The 15,093-nt window shown below is 35.9% G+C and overlaps 2 protein-coding genes and 1 pseudogene across 7 annotated transcripts; 2 read left to right on the forward strand and 1 right to left on the reverse strand.

Annotated features, from left to right (window-relative positions):
• The first annotated feature begins 670 nt into the window (after positions 1 to 670).
• On the forward strand, positions 671 to 8,690 carry LOC110420046 (uncharacterized). 6 transcript variants are annotated; one of them, XM_021433200.2, is made up of 16 exons: positions 671 to 949; positions 1,282 to 1,429; positions 1,552 to 1,667; positions 2,867 to 3,111; positions 4,704 to 4,773; positions 4,977 to 5,173; positions 5,502 to 5,577; positions 5,653 to 5,736; positions 5,819 to 5,898; positions 5,995 to 6,121; positions 6,223 to 6,282; positions 6,383 to 6,433; positions 6,518 to 6,676; positions 7,599 to 7,731; positions 7,932 to 8,154; positions 8,266 to 8,688. In XM_021433200.2, exons 4-15 carry the CDS (start codon positions 2,957 to 2,959, stop codon positions 8,102 to 8,104), a joined length of 1,365 nt encoding a protein of 454 aa, XP_021288875.1. In that variant the 5' UTR covers positions 671 to 949; positions 1,282 to 1,429; positions 1,552 to 1,667; positions 2,867 to 2,956; the 3' UTR covers positions 8,105 to 8,154; positions 8,266 to 8,688. The 6 variants fall into 6 exon arrangements, with proteins under 6 accessions (XP_021288875.1, XP_021288876.1, XP_021288878.1 ...); XM_021433201.2 differs by lacking the exon at positions 671 to 949 and adding an exon at positions 975 to 1,148; XM_021433203.2 differs by lacking the exon at positions 671 to 949 and having other exon boundaries at positions 975 to 1,429; positions 8,310 to 8,690.
• A 361-nt stretch (positions 8,691 to 9,051) lies between these two features.
• Positions 9,052 to 11,102, reverse strand: LOC110420047 (UPSTREAM OF FLC protein (DUF966)). Its single transcript, XM_021433205.2, has 6 exons — positions 11,071 to 11,102; positions 10,681 to 10,851; positions 10,513 to 10,582; positions 10,242 to 10,357; positions 9,552 to 10,149; positions 9,052 to 9,466 (listed from the first exon to the last, which is right to left on the reverse strand). The coding sequence occupies exons 2-6, from the start codon at positions 10,817 to 10,819 to the stop codon at positions 9,355 to 9,357; spliced, it is 1,035 nt and encodes a 344-aa protein (XP_021288880.1). The 5' UTR covers positions 10,820 to 10,851; positions 11,071 to 11,102; the 3' UTR covers positions 9,052 to 9,354.
• A 2,248-nt stretch (positions 11,103 to 13,350) lies between these two features.
• Positions 13,351 to 15,093, forward strand: LOC110420045 (beta-amyrin 28-monooxygenase pseudogene; annotated as a pseudogene).

A 15,093-nucleotide genomic window follows, 5' to 3' on the forward strand; every position in this document is an offset into this window, starting at 1 on the left:
GTTGCACTCGGATAAAAAAAATAATTCAATAAAATATCGAGATTAATAACAATGGTGATTTTGAAATTGATAATTTATTGAGAATTGCTGAGTTTGAAACTAATAATTGGACAAAATTTATTTGATAAAGATAGTGATAGTTGTGTGTATAAAGTATTAGGTAAAACTTGAATATTTTTATAATTTTAAAAATATTTAATATTTGAAATTTAAAAAAATTTGAATGAAGTAATAATAATAATATATTTACATATATATATCTAAAGAATAAAAATTATTTTTTTGTATTTTACAATTATATTGTAGGATTAGATAAAATAACAATTAATGTTAACTAATAATATTATATTAAATAAGCTAAATGAAAATTGTAATAAAAATAAAAAATTTCATGAAATAATTACTAAATGTGTATATATATATATATATATATATTGAAACCAAAATAAATGTACTAGTTAATAACACATTTCACATGGTTATAAGTAACAAATTATATTTTTTAAATATATTAAAATAGTAATTATTCACTAATTATGAATGCATTAATTTATTTTATTTCCTTAATTAACAACGAATATATTTATTTATATATTACTTATCAAATTTATTATATGTGGTAACACGGTGAATTGACGATGATGATGATCGCGTATGCTTTGGTATGTATGACTGGTAGTTAGGGAGGCTGTGTTGACAATCCAGCCTTCGCCCTCCTTCCTAGGTTACGTTGGTCCCGCATGTATCTGAATTTTAGGATCAACTGTCAAGAGTTCAGAAACGCAGAGCCGAAGCGCCGAACGACGAGCTTTGGCTCCATTACCAATATTTCTACCGCCTCGCCTATTCTGGAACGACATTTGCAACTTCAATTTTGATATTTTTGACGGCGTCAATTGAATCCGTTTACAAAATGAACACGTGGATGCCATATGGTAACCTATATAAGGTGAGCTGGCTACTTCTTTCTCTTTCCAACTGTTTCTTCCCTTCTGCTCCTCCGTGATTCACAGCCTCAACCTCGGCGGCGGATCCTCTTTCCCGCCACGCTCTGTTCACAGCCAAAATATTCTCCGAGAATCACTTTCCTTTTGTTTAATTTTTCCTCACGCATACACACCGCAATCTTGGATTTTTAGTTTGGTTTGGTTGAATTTTTATGTGAATTTTTTATTACGACGTTTGGATTTTTGTGAATTTTGGATGAATTTGGTTACGGATTGAAATTTATCTTGAATTTTGTGTGCATTTGATTGTGGACTGAATTTTTTCCATGTGCAGATTCTAGGTGGTTGATGAGTAACTGTGTGGCGGGAGTCGGGAGTCGAAGGAGAGAGAGAGAAGGGAACCTAGAAAAATTTCACGTACACGTGGCATACAACATTGGCCACCCAAGTTCTTCGGATTTAACTGAGACTTGACAGTTGGGGTGGGATTGAACAGTTTTTATAGTTTTAAGACTAATTTCTACAATTTAATATAGTTCGGTACTAAATTTGTAATTAACTCTTTCTTTTTCCAACTTTGTTTTGTTTTTCTCTCATCCTTCAGTTGTCTCTTTACGTGATTTGAATGGAATTTTTAATAATATTAAATTCAGACAAAGGAAAAGTTTCTGTCTTGGGTTTCCTACGGGTTTCCTGCACGCCAGGCCTTGTACTTCAACTGTGAGCATCTCTACCTCTCTTCTCTCTTGCTTTCAATCTTTGTTTGCTTGCTTCCCTCTATATAATTGCTCTTGTATGTTACAACTTAGACCTCGACTCCTTTCTTTCTTCTCCTTTGCTTCGGCGGGTGAAGGTACTACTGATTCTATGTATTCTCCTCCCTCTCTGCAAACGATGTTTGTCATGTTCTATCTGATTAGTATTGCGTTTAATTTCATGTGTCTATATAATAGTCTTGGTTTCCGCAAGTCTTCCTTCTTGTTGTTCTCTTCTTCTTTATATGTTGCTTTTTGGATCAACAGTCTTATGTTGTCACCGTAATTGATTCATGGTTCTTTATGTGACTTGTAAGATGAATGGCAAAACAGAAGCTTAAGGGGAAAGGTTTGATTGCTGTTGTTCTTAGAATTGTTTGGAGTGCTATACTTTATGTGGCTCGATTGAAACAATAGGATTCATGGTAAAAAGGTTAGAAGTGATACTGCCATTCTGAGTTGCATTTAGGAGGTGGTTCATAGCAGGCTTCATGATATAGAGAATATAGCAGGGGATATGATTAACAGAACCTGTCAAAACTGGGATTTAGAAGGTCATGTGTTTGCCTAGTTATTTGCCAGTTTGTTTCATTTGTAGCATGCTTGCCTCCATCTTTGGATGAATTAAATCTCTTTTTCTGCAAAAAAAAAAAAGAAAAACCAAACCTTGATGGCAGGGGTTGGGATCATGAATTACAGCTCAATGATTACAGGATTAAGTTTAGCAACACTTCACTCTTTAGATACCGAAAATAATAGTAATAAAAAAAACCCCTATTTCATTGTTCTGTTTGATTTGGTAGAAGACAATGGAAAATGAAGTGATTATTAATGTCCTAAAGACTAAATTCTTCAATCAACTCCTGTTTGTCCTGCATTAGTTATAAGTAACTGTATGTAATTTAGAAATTCCACATCATAGAGCTTGCAGCTTTTTGTCAATGCACTGGATGCTAAACAAGAAGATCTTGTGATCTCATTGAGTTTAGTAATACTAAAGTTTAATGAATTGTATTTATTTTAGCAAAAAAACAATTCAAAATTTTTCTTGTGAATATTCTCGCTTTGCCTTTTTCTTGACTCTCCTTTGCTTCTTCATATAAATACTGTGGTTCTGTTTTTTAGTTTAATAGTTACTCTCAACCATGAATGCTCTCCTTGTAGGTTTGGATTGATCAGAAACTGCAATTCTTTACACAGTTGAAAGAGGTCTTTACACAGTTGAAAGAGGTTTACATCACCTCCTTGACTGTAATGAGTAACAGTATTGAAGATGATTCATTCTCTAAGCGTGTTGGAAGATGGTCTGTTTTCTATTATGGTGTGGGTCACATGCTAAATGACATCACGTCTGCATGCTGGTTTACTTATCTCTTACTGTTCTTAACAGACATTGGGCTCTCCCAAAGGTATATATCTTAGTACTCTGTCTGAAATTCATGCTTCAGGATAGATTTGCAATATATTTTTCCTCCTTTTCTAATTGTGACTCTTAACTTGTGTGTTTATCCTAATAGCTTTAAATAAAAATGGGTCCTGTAAATGCATATTTTTTAACCTATCTCATGTTGAGTTTGGTATTAGTAAAAGTTAATCTAGTAATATAGATATGATCCCACCCTTTCATTTGTTTTCACAAAGTGAGATTTTTTGCCGATTGTTTCACATTTGTATAAGTCTCAAAGGAATTTAGGTGCTATTTATGCCCCTGTTCTCATTCTTTCATTAAAATCCAGTCAGAAAACTCATACCATTTGGAGGAAAAAAAGGGTATAAGCTCTTAAAACTCCAATTGGCAACAGTAGGTGTATCCATGTCGATGCAGAATCAAGATCGCAAGCATGTTAAATCTGTCATGTTTACAAATATACACATTTTGTTAGGAATGAAGTCTAGGACTCGGGTTTCTCTGCAGTAGAAGATAGAAATCACGTTTTAGAATTAGGGAAGGATTGTGTTTGACCCCATTGACATGAATTTTATGATGATTGAAGTGGTTTATATACAACAATGATAGAGATGTTAACCAGAAGTAGAATGACTTAGAATTCTTTGGTCTTATGTTGGAATAGTAGAAGCCCTTATGCTGTTAAAACTGCCACCATGAATAGGGATGGCAGTTGGGTGGGAGAGGTGGGGTCCCCACCCCCATCCCGTAATTGTGACCCAATATCTTAATACCTTACCTCGAACCTTCTCTGCTGCAATCTCGGGTTGTCACTTGCAATACTCATCTTGGCCATGTGAGAAAAATTTATGTCTTGCATTCTACCATTTTACTCTGAACTTACTATTGTTGTTTATTTCATTAAAAGATGTTTCATTTTAATATAGATTGCATTTTAAATATTTTATTATATAAATAGTCTCTCGTATAGTATCCATGTACAAAATTATTGATGTAATACATTTACATGATGTAAATTAAAAAAATTAAAAAATTCAATAAATTTTTATTTATATCCTGATACGGGGGTAGAGCAGGACAACCTAAAGCAGTGACTCCCCAGTCCCCGACCTTGATTTTTTACTGATATAACCCACCTGCTCTGTTTTTCAAAACAACAGCCATCCTTGCATGGGAATACAGGTCATAACCTGTTAGGGATATTTTTTTTTATTCATTCCCTAGCCATGCAAAAGAAGACACATCTTTATTGGATCTCACCCTACCTATGTGGGAGGATGACACAGTGGATGTCAGTATAACTTTTGAGATCATGGAAAATAAAAGCGCAAATTTGCTGGATGTCATTCTATTATTACACAAGATCTTATGTTACCAGAAAAGGAGAACTGTCTAAACGTTTTGGATTTTATGATTTTCTTCATTTCTACATAAAAAGCTTCTAAAATTGATCTACTTGGTTTTGGGTTATTATTTACTTGAACCTAGCTAAATTTTATGATGAGCTCTTTGAAAATCATTGATGTAAATTGTCTTCATTTATTTATTTATTTTGTTTTGTAAATCTAATATTTCATGTATGTCCTTTTGTAGGGACGCTGCTACTGTCATGCTCTCCGGCCAGATAGCTGATGGTTTAGCCACCATATTTGTTGGTGAACTGGTAATTGATGTTGAATCTATGTTTTAATACTTGCTATCTGATAGCCACTGATACACGCTTTACATGCTTGGTTGTGATGTGCAGCATGATTGAAATTAGTACTATAATTGTAATATCAAGAAAGATTTTATTTTTTTATCTCCTTTTTTTCTAATGATTTGTGACAATAACTTTCCCAAATTTTTTGTTCATTTACTTGATAGATAGACAGGTTTGGACATTTCAAAATATGGCATGGTGCAGGATCTGTCTTGGTTGCTGTTTCATTTTCTTCTGTTTTTGGTGGTTGTTTACCTTGTAAAGCCCTTGCCACTTTTTCATCAACAGTAGAGACTATTTCATACAGTACATTTGCTGCAATTTTTAATGTGGGCTGGGCTGCTACTCAGGTTTCACACATGTAATTTTTCTATAGCTTAATTTCTGCCTGTTGAAGTGTGCATGATATCATATTAATTCTTTTAAGCAGGACAATGGGGCAGGGAACATGGTTTTAATGTCAAAGATAGAAAAGCAAAAGCTTTAGTTAAAAGTAGGAGCTCATGGCAAAAGCTTACAGTTTCCAAATATGAATGACTGGATTGGATGAGATGAAGTTTTTTCTTTTTCCCTCTAAATTATTACCAATTTTTTTTAATTTGGATTCTTGGGACGGGATATCATTTATATTTTTCCTTTGATCTTGGTATCCAATTACATTTCCCTGGGTTCTAATGTTTCTATTGCAGGTCCATGGTGAATTGCATCTCTCTCAATTCAACTAGCAGAGTAGTGCTGGCAAGCTGTCGGAATGCCTTTACTATGGTCAACTCCCTTACCTATTGACTTTATGCATGCTTATGAGTATCATGGCTGATGTTAAATTTCCTGTTAATCTAGGTTGCAAATCTCAGCCTATATGGAATTGCTTTAATAGTATTTAATATCAGCATAGCAAAAACTTATGCTGATATTGAAAATCAGGTATGGTCTTTACAGAAGATGTGATCCTGAATTTAGGTGTTTTTGTTTGGGCATAATCATTATTTTGGCCTCTACTGAGCAGTACCGCTGGATTGCATACTTATCAATATTCATAGGATGCTGCTTTGTGGGCATATTTCATCTTGGAACAAATGAACCAAGGTGAGCTGTATCTTTGAACAGAATTCCCCAGCATGATTTGCAGGTTATGCAATTGTAGCTTGTTCCTTATTGCAAGAATTTTATATTCTTATGTAGATCAAAGATAAGTGTACATGGAAATATCTATGCAAGGATTTCATGGACCTATTGGTTCCGCAAAATTCTATATTATCAAGTTGCTCTTGTTTATGTGCTTACAAGACTAGTGCTCAATGTTTCACAAGTAAGCATAAATTTTTTTCTTTGATTTGTGGCTTAATATACTTTTCACTAATCGCCCAAAAGGAATTATTTTAAACTTAAAGATGGTTTCTTTTTTTGAAGGCATATCTTGCATTCTATGTAATTAATGATTTGCTGATGGCCCAGTCTGCTAAAGCTTTGGTATGTGAATAGAACTTGTCATCATAAGATTTATTTCCTGTCTTCGATTTGTTTTGGAGATGAATGCTTGACCTAATATCTTCTGTTATTGATTGGTTAGGTTCCTGCCATTATCTATATTTGCAGCTTCATAGTGTCTGTTCTTCTTCAGGTGTGCCTCATAAAACTTGTTCTGTCTTTGAAAAGCTTCATCTCACTCTTGTGAATCCTTAAGTGTAAAGTATTAACCTTATAGGAGATTGCATGGAATGGCCAACGCCTGAAGGCTTACTATGCAGCTGGAGGAATTCTTTGGATGTTTTGTGGTGTAGGGATTCTTCTCTTACCTAGAAGCATGAGTCTATTCATGTATGCCATATCGGTATTTATTGGAATAGCTAATGCATTAATGACGGTATGTTGGAAACCCTGTGCCTTGCTCTTCATTTACTTCCATGCAATGTAAAATTGGGACATACACCGGTGACAAGTTATAGTCTGACCTAAGCAAAATGCTGTCTGGAATGTTGATTGTCTCAGTTGAGTGTACTCATCTGTTGACAATGCATTGGGGTTAAAATGAAGTGGCATTTGAATCAGAATCTCAGTTTAAAAACCTTCCTTAACCTGCTACCCACTTTCCAGCCATATGTTGGTAGTAGTAATTTTGATTAAGAAAAAGCTGAATTATTCAGGATAGCAAAATACTGTCCTAAAGTTAATGCGTCATGCAGATATATGGTTGTAAGCTCAGTTGGCATTGTATCAGAAGCTTTGATGTGAATCTAGTCACCGTCCGGCCATACATTTGTAGTAGCAATTTCATTGAAAAAAAAGCTGGAGTATTACATTTAAAGTGAGGTCAATGACATTTCTTGTAGATGGATGTTTTGGCCATATGCCAGATTGTTGGTTCTCTGTATAGTTTTCTGGATGTGATGATGAACATATTCATAAATCATAGGCACACTGCCAATATAGGAATACATGGGTTTTACGTATCAGCTTATTAAGATGATTCCTATATCACATCCACCATTTGGTGAGTGATTTTTGTTATGGTATCTGCTTGCATTCAATTAAGGAGACAAAACCTTGTCGTGTAGGTTGGTTGTGTATGATTCAGTTATTCCTTGTGTTTCCTTGGATCCATTAGAGTAAAGACATTTGTTTTGTATTTATATGTTTAAAATTTGATTTATTTATTCCTTTCTTAAATCAATGTAAAATTTTAGTATTTTGATGCAGCGAACTTTATTCATCTTATTTTCCTTTTCTTATGGTCTTTTAGTATTTTTTTCTTTCCTGTTGCTTATTCCAATTGCAAATGAATGTAGGTAACTGCAGTCAGCATGCAGAGTGTTGTAATTGGTGAAGATCTTAATGGTTGTGCTTTTGTTTGTGGATCATTGAGCTTCCTGGACAAAATCTCATGTGGGCTTGCCCTATTTGTTCTTCAATCCTATCAAAGTAAGTTTTCTGTCATATTTGAATACATGTTCGACCTGTCTTAATTCCACTTTTCCTCCCTCTCCATCTGTACCTAAAGAACAATGAAAAGAAGAGGAACTTGACATGCTTCTTTATACCTGTTTCTTGGTTCGGAATCGAAGGTGATATCCAAGAATCTTCATTAATGTGTGTGAATGGTATAATCTTCTTTGATGCAGGTAGCTCACCTATAATTGTGGGAAACTATTCAACGAACTTTAATTTTTCAGTTACAAGATATGGTTTAGGTCTCGTACCAGCAGTCTGTTCAGCTCTTGCAGTGGCAGTCACGTTCACCATGGAACTACAAACCCCATTGTCAAAGCCGCTGTTGGAACCCTTGTTGGAATGATGTTGGGAAAGAAAGAACCACCATGTTCAAACAGACAAGGATTCTATGATGTATACTTCTCTATTTACATCATGTAATTGTACATAAGCTATCTGTTTACAAAATATATTTGTTGGATAATGATAAGCTATCTATTTCATTCACATTAAAAATCGTGGCAGGTATGATTGTTCTCATTTCTCCCTGACATTCATAATGCTAGCAGTAACATTCAGATGGCCAGGAAAAATGCTAGGAGATGGTTCCTTGTGGGAGAAATTCAGCCAGTTTCTCAATTGAAGCGACAGCAATCTTTTTGGTGCTTTTGTTCCTTTGCAGTACTTCATATGCCTGTGCATCCTCTCTGGCTTGAACAATTTCCCGCATTGCCTACATTACATCGGGGAAGATTCGATTAGTGTTTGATGGCAGCAACTGAAAGCTCTATTCAAAACCAGGCAAGGGAAGTGGATAATAAGGTTCGGTTGTAGATCATAATTACTGGCATCCCATGAATTCTTCTAATTTAGGATAGTATTCCTGCTTGAAAACGTGCCTACAAACTTGCAACATAGATTTCAATGAGAATAAATCCAATCTAAAAAACATTTTAGATTTGTCTATTAGGTATGGTTAGGTGTCATGAACTCACATTTTTAATCTAAAAATTGTATCTATTAAATAAAAAAAATTCTTACTTACAAGTTTGAGACTTATTTAATTTTTTAACTGACATACGATTTTTTATTTTAAGATATAATCTCACGTCAACAAAGAGTTGAAATGATTTTGATATTGCTCATTAGAGAGCATCATATTGAACTTATAAAACATATGTAATAGATAGAGGAAGACTAGTTGTTAAAGTTTGAGACCATCCTAACTCTTATCTCTTATTGACTGGAACCTGTCACACAGGCAGCAAACTGTCTTATCATCTTGTCATGATTGCTGATTGCACTTTGTTTGTGAGTTCACTCTATAAGCAAAGTAAGAGTGCAAAACTAATTCAAGTAGTTTATCAATCAAAATAGGAGTATAAAGTGGGGGAATAAACTAATGGGAAACATAGAAGACCTTTACAAATCTCATTTTCACTTGGCATTTTGTTAAACTTTTAAATCAGTTTGTTGTCGGCACCCTGCAGTGGTTGCTTTTCCTTTCTGCATTTTAGTTTCTTAAGCGGTTGAGTTTGGTCTGCTCTCGTAGCAATCTCCTCCATTTTTGCAGTCAGCAATATATCTAAATATATAGATCGGATATAAGGGCACTTACGAGCAAGTTGGCCCTCCCACTGGCTTGTATGCAGCCGAGACCACTTTCGAGCAACCAAATTCAGCCCCCTGCTTCTTCTTGCAATTCTTGGCCTCGTCAAAGCTTTTCCTGCTACATCGAAGCATACCATATCAGTACCCTTCATACATAATATTTGTGTAAAATGTAACATGATTGGGGAGTAACGACATACGAAGCCATGCACTGTTGTTGCTCATTCCATGGAGTTCCAAAAACCCTGGCAGACCCACCCAATGTGTCTCCTTTAATTATCTTAACGCTTTTACCACAGGAATAGTCGAAATGGGTAGGCTTGATTTTTCCCACTCGATTAAGCATGATTAGCGCAGCATCGTCGGTGTCAACGGCACCACAGCTCAGCAAATTCCGAAGCTTCTGACGTGCTCCCCTCGAATAGCCCTTGCCCGTTGCATAGGATAGTGTCGGTGAAAATGGCGGCGATGAAAATGACGAACAACTTGGAATATCCATTACTTTGTCCACGTTATTGTTGTTGCATTTGTCTTTTGTCTTTGCCCCTCTCTTGTTCTTCTGATTCTGCATGGCGGAGTAAAAGGAGGATGGATCTTCATCTTTGCCGCCCTGCTGCGTCTGGTGAGACTTATCGTCAAGCTTCGTCTCTAAGTCTAAGGCAAATTGAGGTGATTCTTGGTAGATTTCGGGCAAAAAATAACTAGAGTTCTCTTGTATTGCTTCCTTAGGTAACGGCTTGTCCCGGGGGTCCTTTTCTTCAATCTCAACGGCCCTCTTTTCACCCTGTGAAGTAGCCTCTACCGTGCCAAGAAAACGTATAATTAGCCCCAAATATACAACTGTTAAGGACAATCTCAAACATTGAAATGGAAATGAATAGGGTAATAACCAAATGGGGTAGAGGGCATGATCTCGGAGCCTTTAAGGACATATTCGTTGTCCGAGATTGGGGTGATTAGTTCATCATCCATCAAGTCTTGCCAAACATAACCGGTCTTGTACCTCCTGCAATTAAATTTGGCCAAAATGGAAATGTAATGGCCCCATTAGAAATGGCAGATTCAAACTTCATTGCACAATCATTGTTGTGGTAATATAGTTATTCGTGAATAGTGGCATAGATTTATAGATGTAGGGATCAGGTAGGGATATAAAAATACCTCTTGTAGGACCAAGAAAAAGATTCCGGCATGCCTTTTCCTCTCAAATCTGATAGCCACCTCTTCACATCTTTTTCAATGGATCAATCAAAACACACTAATTAAGGAATGGTTTGACATATACCAAAAAGAGAAATGAAACAGTGAATCAGAGCAAAGATGTCGGACCTCTTAGATAAACGCCCTTTTCATTGACATGGTGAACACGAATGAGATGGGGGTGCTCGGTGCGACCCATACGGTTGAGGAAGTATATGATGTGAAGTCTCCTCAGTTGGCCTCCTCCGCCTTTACCCGCAGCTTCCATTGCTATTCTGCTCCCTCCTGTCCTAGTGGTTCCTGTCACCAAGGTTGAAGAATAACAGCCAAAAACAAAACTCTCAATATGCTATTATGAAGATTCTTATATACAAAAAGCATCACTAAAAGTCGAGAGAGATGTGCTGCCGGCCTGCTTCTCTAGAAGTCGAGAACGAAATCATCATCATCATCATCATATATTCTATTCCCAAATCGTCATGCTTGATATTTTAAAGTGCAATGTGTATGCAGGCCTACCTATAGACGCCAAAACATAGAAGAATCCTGTATAAAATAGAACATGGAATAAGTGATCCAGGAAGAGAAAAGAAGCCTTGGCATTGGAGCCGCTACCAAAGCGCTTGGGTGGGTTTGGAAGATGAGGATGCTCACCAGATTTAGGGCTATATACATCGGAATCTATAACAGATTACTCGCAATTATAATGGGGGTTAGTTCAGACCAATTAAACGACACTGATCATTGTACTTAGTCCATAACCCAATTCTGGTGCATTTTGACATTCCACTTTGGTGGCATCCTCCTTTGTATTGTATGAACACTTTTGTTTTGCACGCCAAACACACTATTTTATATTAGGATTACACAAGTTTTATAGTATAAGTTTGATTTACATTCGATAGTGTAACGGGTTTGCAATTTCAATTTAAAAATATGTCTATTGAGTAGAAAAAGATTTTTATTTATACGGTTATAACCGTTTTTATTGTATAAGCTTAAAATCTATTCCATCTCTTATTGATATAAGATTTATAATATTTTATTTCACATAATTGTGTTGATATAAAGAGTTGAGTAGGTTTTAATATGACTTATAACGATTCACAATTTCAACTGAAAAAATATGTTTATTCGATGAAAGAAGATCATTACTTATAAGTCCAAAAACCTTCTTATTTCTTATTAATGTAGGATCCGTAATAGTAGCAACGACTTTCTATGAGCATTTAATCAATCAATTGCAACTAAAACAAAATGGTGTACTTGAGATCTACATCCTCATACAAAAAGATTTATGAGAAGACAATACCAAAATTTGAAAAAAAATACAATTTTTTTTTGTCAAAATTCTCATGTCATCTTTAAAACTTTAGTTAATTTAATCTATTAGAACATATAAAATTCTCTTCTTCTTCTTTATAAAAAGGAACTTATAATCACTCATAGGGGTAATTATTTAATCATTTAATGCTTGGAGCAAACCTTTTGCACGAGGATGGTATAAGGTTTGAGAAATTGAAGAGTTTAAATTATATGACAATCTAAAAATGGATGATACATGATTTTTTTTCCTTCTTTCTAAAATTAATTATTAATATTTAACTAGGAAAAATACTATTATTCTTTTAAATAAAGCCACCCAACAAAATTTTAAATTGAATATTCTATTAAGTTGGAGGGATGGAAATGTTAATGTGACAATCATATTAGCATCCTTGTCGACTTATTATGTCACACTAATAGACCATATATTTTTATTTTCTATAAAAACAAATACTGTTCAAATTTACCTCATTCTACATCTCAACTCTATTCAACCCAAATTAAACAAGAGAGTTCACAAAAGCCTAAACTTCTCAAAAGGTATGCTTAAAGACTATATATCTCCAATAACTTTCCACATGTAGTCAATTTCACATTACAAGGTCCAAAACAAAATCTAGGATCTCCTTTCCGAAAAAGTCGAAATTGAACCCATTTGAGCTTGGTATGCAAAAAATTGTATTATGTTGAAAAAATAAAACATAACACAATAATGTAAAATAATATAATATAAAACAAATGAATTCACCTGGGGTCAAGTTTAGAAAAAGCAACTCGTCAACATATATGTATGTATTCCTAATGTTAAAGGTGGACAAAGAATCGCATAATGGACTGCATACTAGGTAGCTCTTTAAAAATTTGAAAGCTAGCATATTTTGGAATCAAATTGTTTTAATAGTCTTGTATTGCTTGCAGAGACACTATGATAGCATCCACATTTTCGTTTCTTATGGTGTTGGCTTATTTTATGGATGAAACAAAGTTCAATTAATTGTTACCATCGCCTTCGTTTTGAAGGAAATTGAATTCCATTAAGAGATTAGAACTAAAAACACTCAAAAGAAGTAATAAAACGTCAAGTGATTCTTTGAATGATCTGGCTTTTGATTTTATATTAAGACATGACTCACATTCATTTCATCTGCTAGTTTGAGTTGATACAAAACCAGACAGCAAAGAGGCGTTCAACAAATTAGAGTGTAGTATCAATTGACGGACAATAAAAGAAGATTTTCGATATAAAATTATGTAGAGATTCCAGACTTGGATGCAGCTGAAAGGATTCATCGACCAAGACAAATATACGGACGAAGTGTGATGGAAACAAGTAAAATCAATTAGTTAAGCCCCTTGGATCTCTTGGGCAGTTGCCTATAAATATGGTAACCAGATGTGAGATGAATCTCCACTAGTTCCAGTGTGTTAAGTCGTTTATTAATCGAAGTAGCAAAGGTAAGGTGAAAGGTTAATTAAGCAGATATGGACATCGATTTTTTGATGCCATACTTGGTCCACTTGGTAGTTTTATACGTGTCTGTTGGTGTCATCTACTTGGTTTACAAGTACAAATCCAGGGCCGTCACCCCCAACGTTCCTCCGGGTAGAAAGGGTCTCCCATACCTCGGCGAAACCTTGGATTATGTGCTGGCTTCGAGAAGGGGAACTCCTGAGAAATTCGTAACTGACAGAACTACCAAATATTCACCAGATGTGTTCCGTACATCATTGCTAGGAGAGGACATGGCTATCTTTTGCGGTGCTGCTGGCAACAAGTTCCTCTTCTCTGGCCAAAACAAGTATGTCACCTCCTGGTGGCCGCATTCCATCAAGAAAGCTTTGATGGATCCATCCAGTGTTGATAATTCTTCCAAGGAAGAATCCACTAAACTTCGGGCCTATCTGCCTCCTTTCCTCAAGCCAGAGTCCCTTCAACATTACATACCCGTCATGGATATCATGGCAAAGGAGCATCTAGACCAACATTGGTCCCGCTATAATCAAGTCCAAGTCTTCCCACTTTCCAAGAAGTACACCTTCTCACTCGCCTGTCGTCTATTCATGAGTGTTCACGATCCGGAAGAGATTGAAAAATTTGCCAAGCCTTTTGCTCTTGCCACTGCTGGTCTCATATCCGTGCCCATTGATCTTCCAGGAACAACGTTCAATCGCGCCGTGAAAGCAGGCAAAGTGATTCGCCAAGAGCTTTTAGCCCTCATTACCAAGAAGAAAAACCAGCTGTTGGAGAAAGGACTAACTGTTGCTTCAGACTTAGTGGATAGCATGCTTATGGACGGTATGACTGAGATAGAGATTGGCAACAAGATTGTAGGCTTCTTTATTGCAAGCCACGACACAACAAGTACTGCAATTACCTTCATCGTTAGCTATCTGACTGACTATCCAGACATATATAACAGGGTGTTGGAAGGTATGTAAAGTAGTCAGTTATTAATTTGGATTTTAGCACCAGGTGGCTCGACAGGCTCGTCGACTCCTACCAATATATATTTTAAATTTCTATTCGGGGAATTAGTTAATGCTTCTTCTTTTTTCTCTATAATTAATGTTTCATCTTGTTGGGTTAATTGCAGAACAAATGGATATTTTAAGGTCCAAAGGGCCTGGAGAACCATTGAGATGGAAAGATATTCAGAAGATGAAGTACACTTGGTGCGTGGCATGCGAAGCAATGAGGCTGGCTCCACCTGCTAATGGAGCTTTTAGAGAAGCCATCACCGATTTTACTTATGCAGGTTATACGATTCCAAAGGGATGGAAGGTAAAACCTCTATGTTTCCATTAGAAAAATCATCATGTCATTCTCATGATTTTGTAATTCTAAAGAATCGATCCTTTCCATCTCGCTATCTACTGATCAATACTTACCCATACCCTTATTTGTTCTCTTAATTGCTTCAGGCCTTCTGGACCGTCCATTCAACAAACAAGAATCCCAACTACTTCCCAGATCCAGAGAAGTTTGATCCCTCTAGGTTTGAAGGAAATGGTCCTGCACCCTACACATTTGTTCCATTTGGTGGAGGTCCTCGTATGTGCCCTGGGAAGGAGTATGCCCGACTGGAAATCCTCACTTTCATACACAACCTGGTCACCAGATTCAAATGGGAGAAACTGAATCCCAATGAGAAGATTTCCTACATTCCTTCACCCATTCCAGAGGAGGGTCTACCCATCAAGCTCCAAGCCGCATGA

This window comes from Theobroma umbraticum, unplaced genomic scaffold (genome assembly GCF_002168275.2).
Source record: "Theobroma umbraticum cultivar Fairchild unplaced genomic scaffold, ASM216827v3 scaffold_67.0, whole genome shotgun sequence".
Lineage (NCBI taxonomy): Eukaryota > Viridiplantae > Streptophyta > Magnoliopsida > Malvales > Malvaceae > Theobroma > Theobroma umbraticum.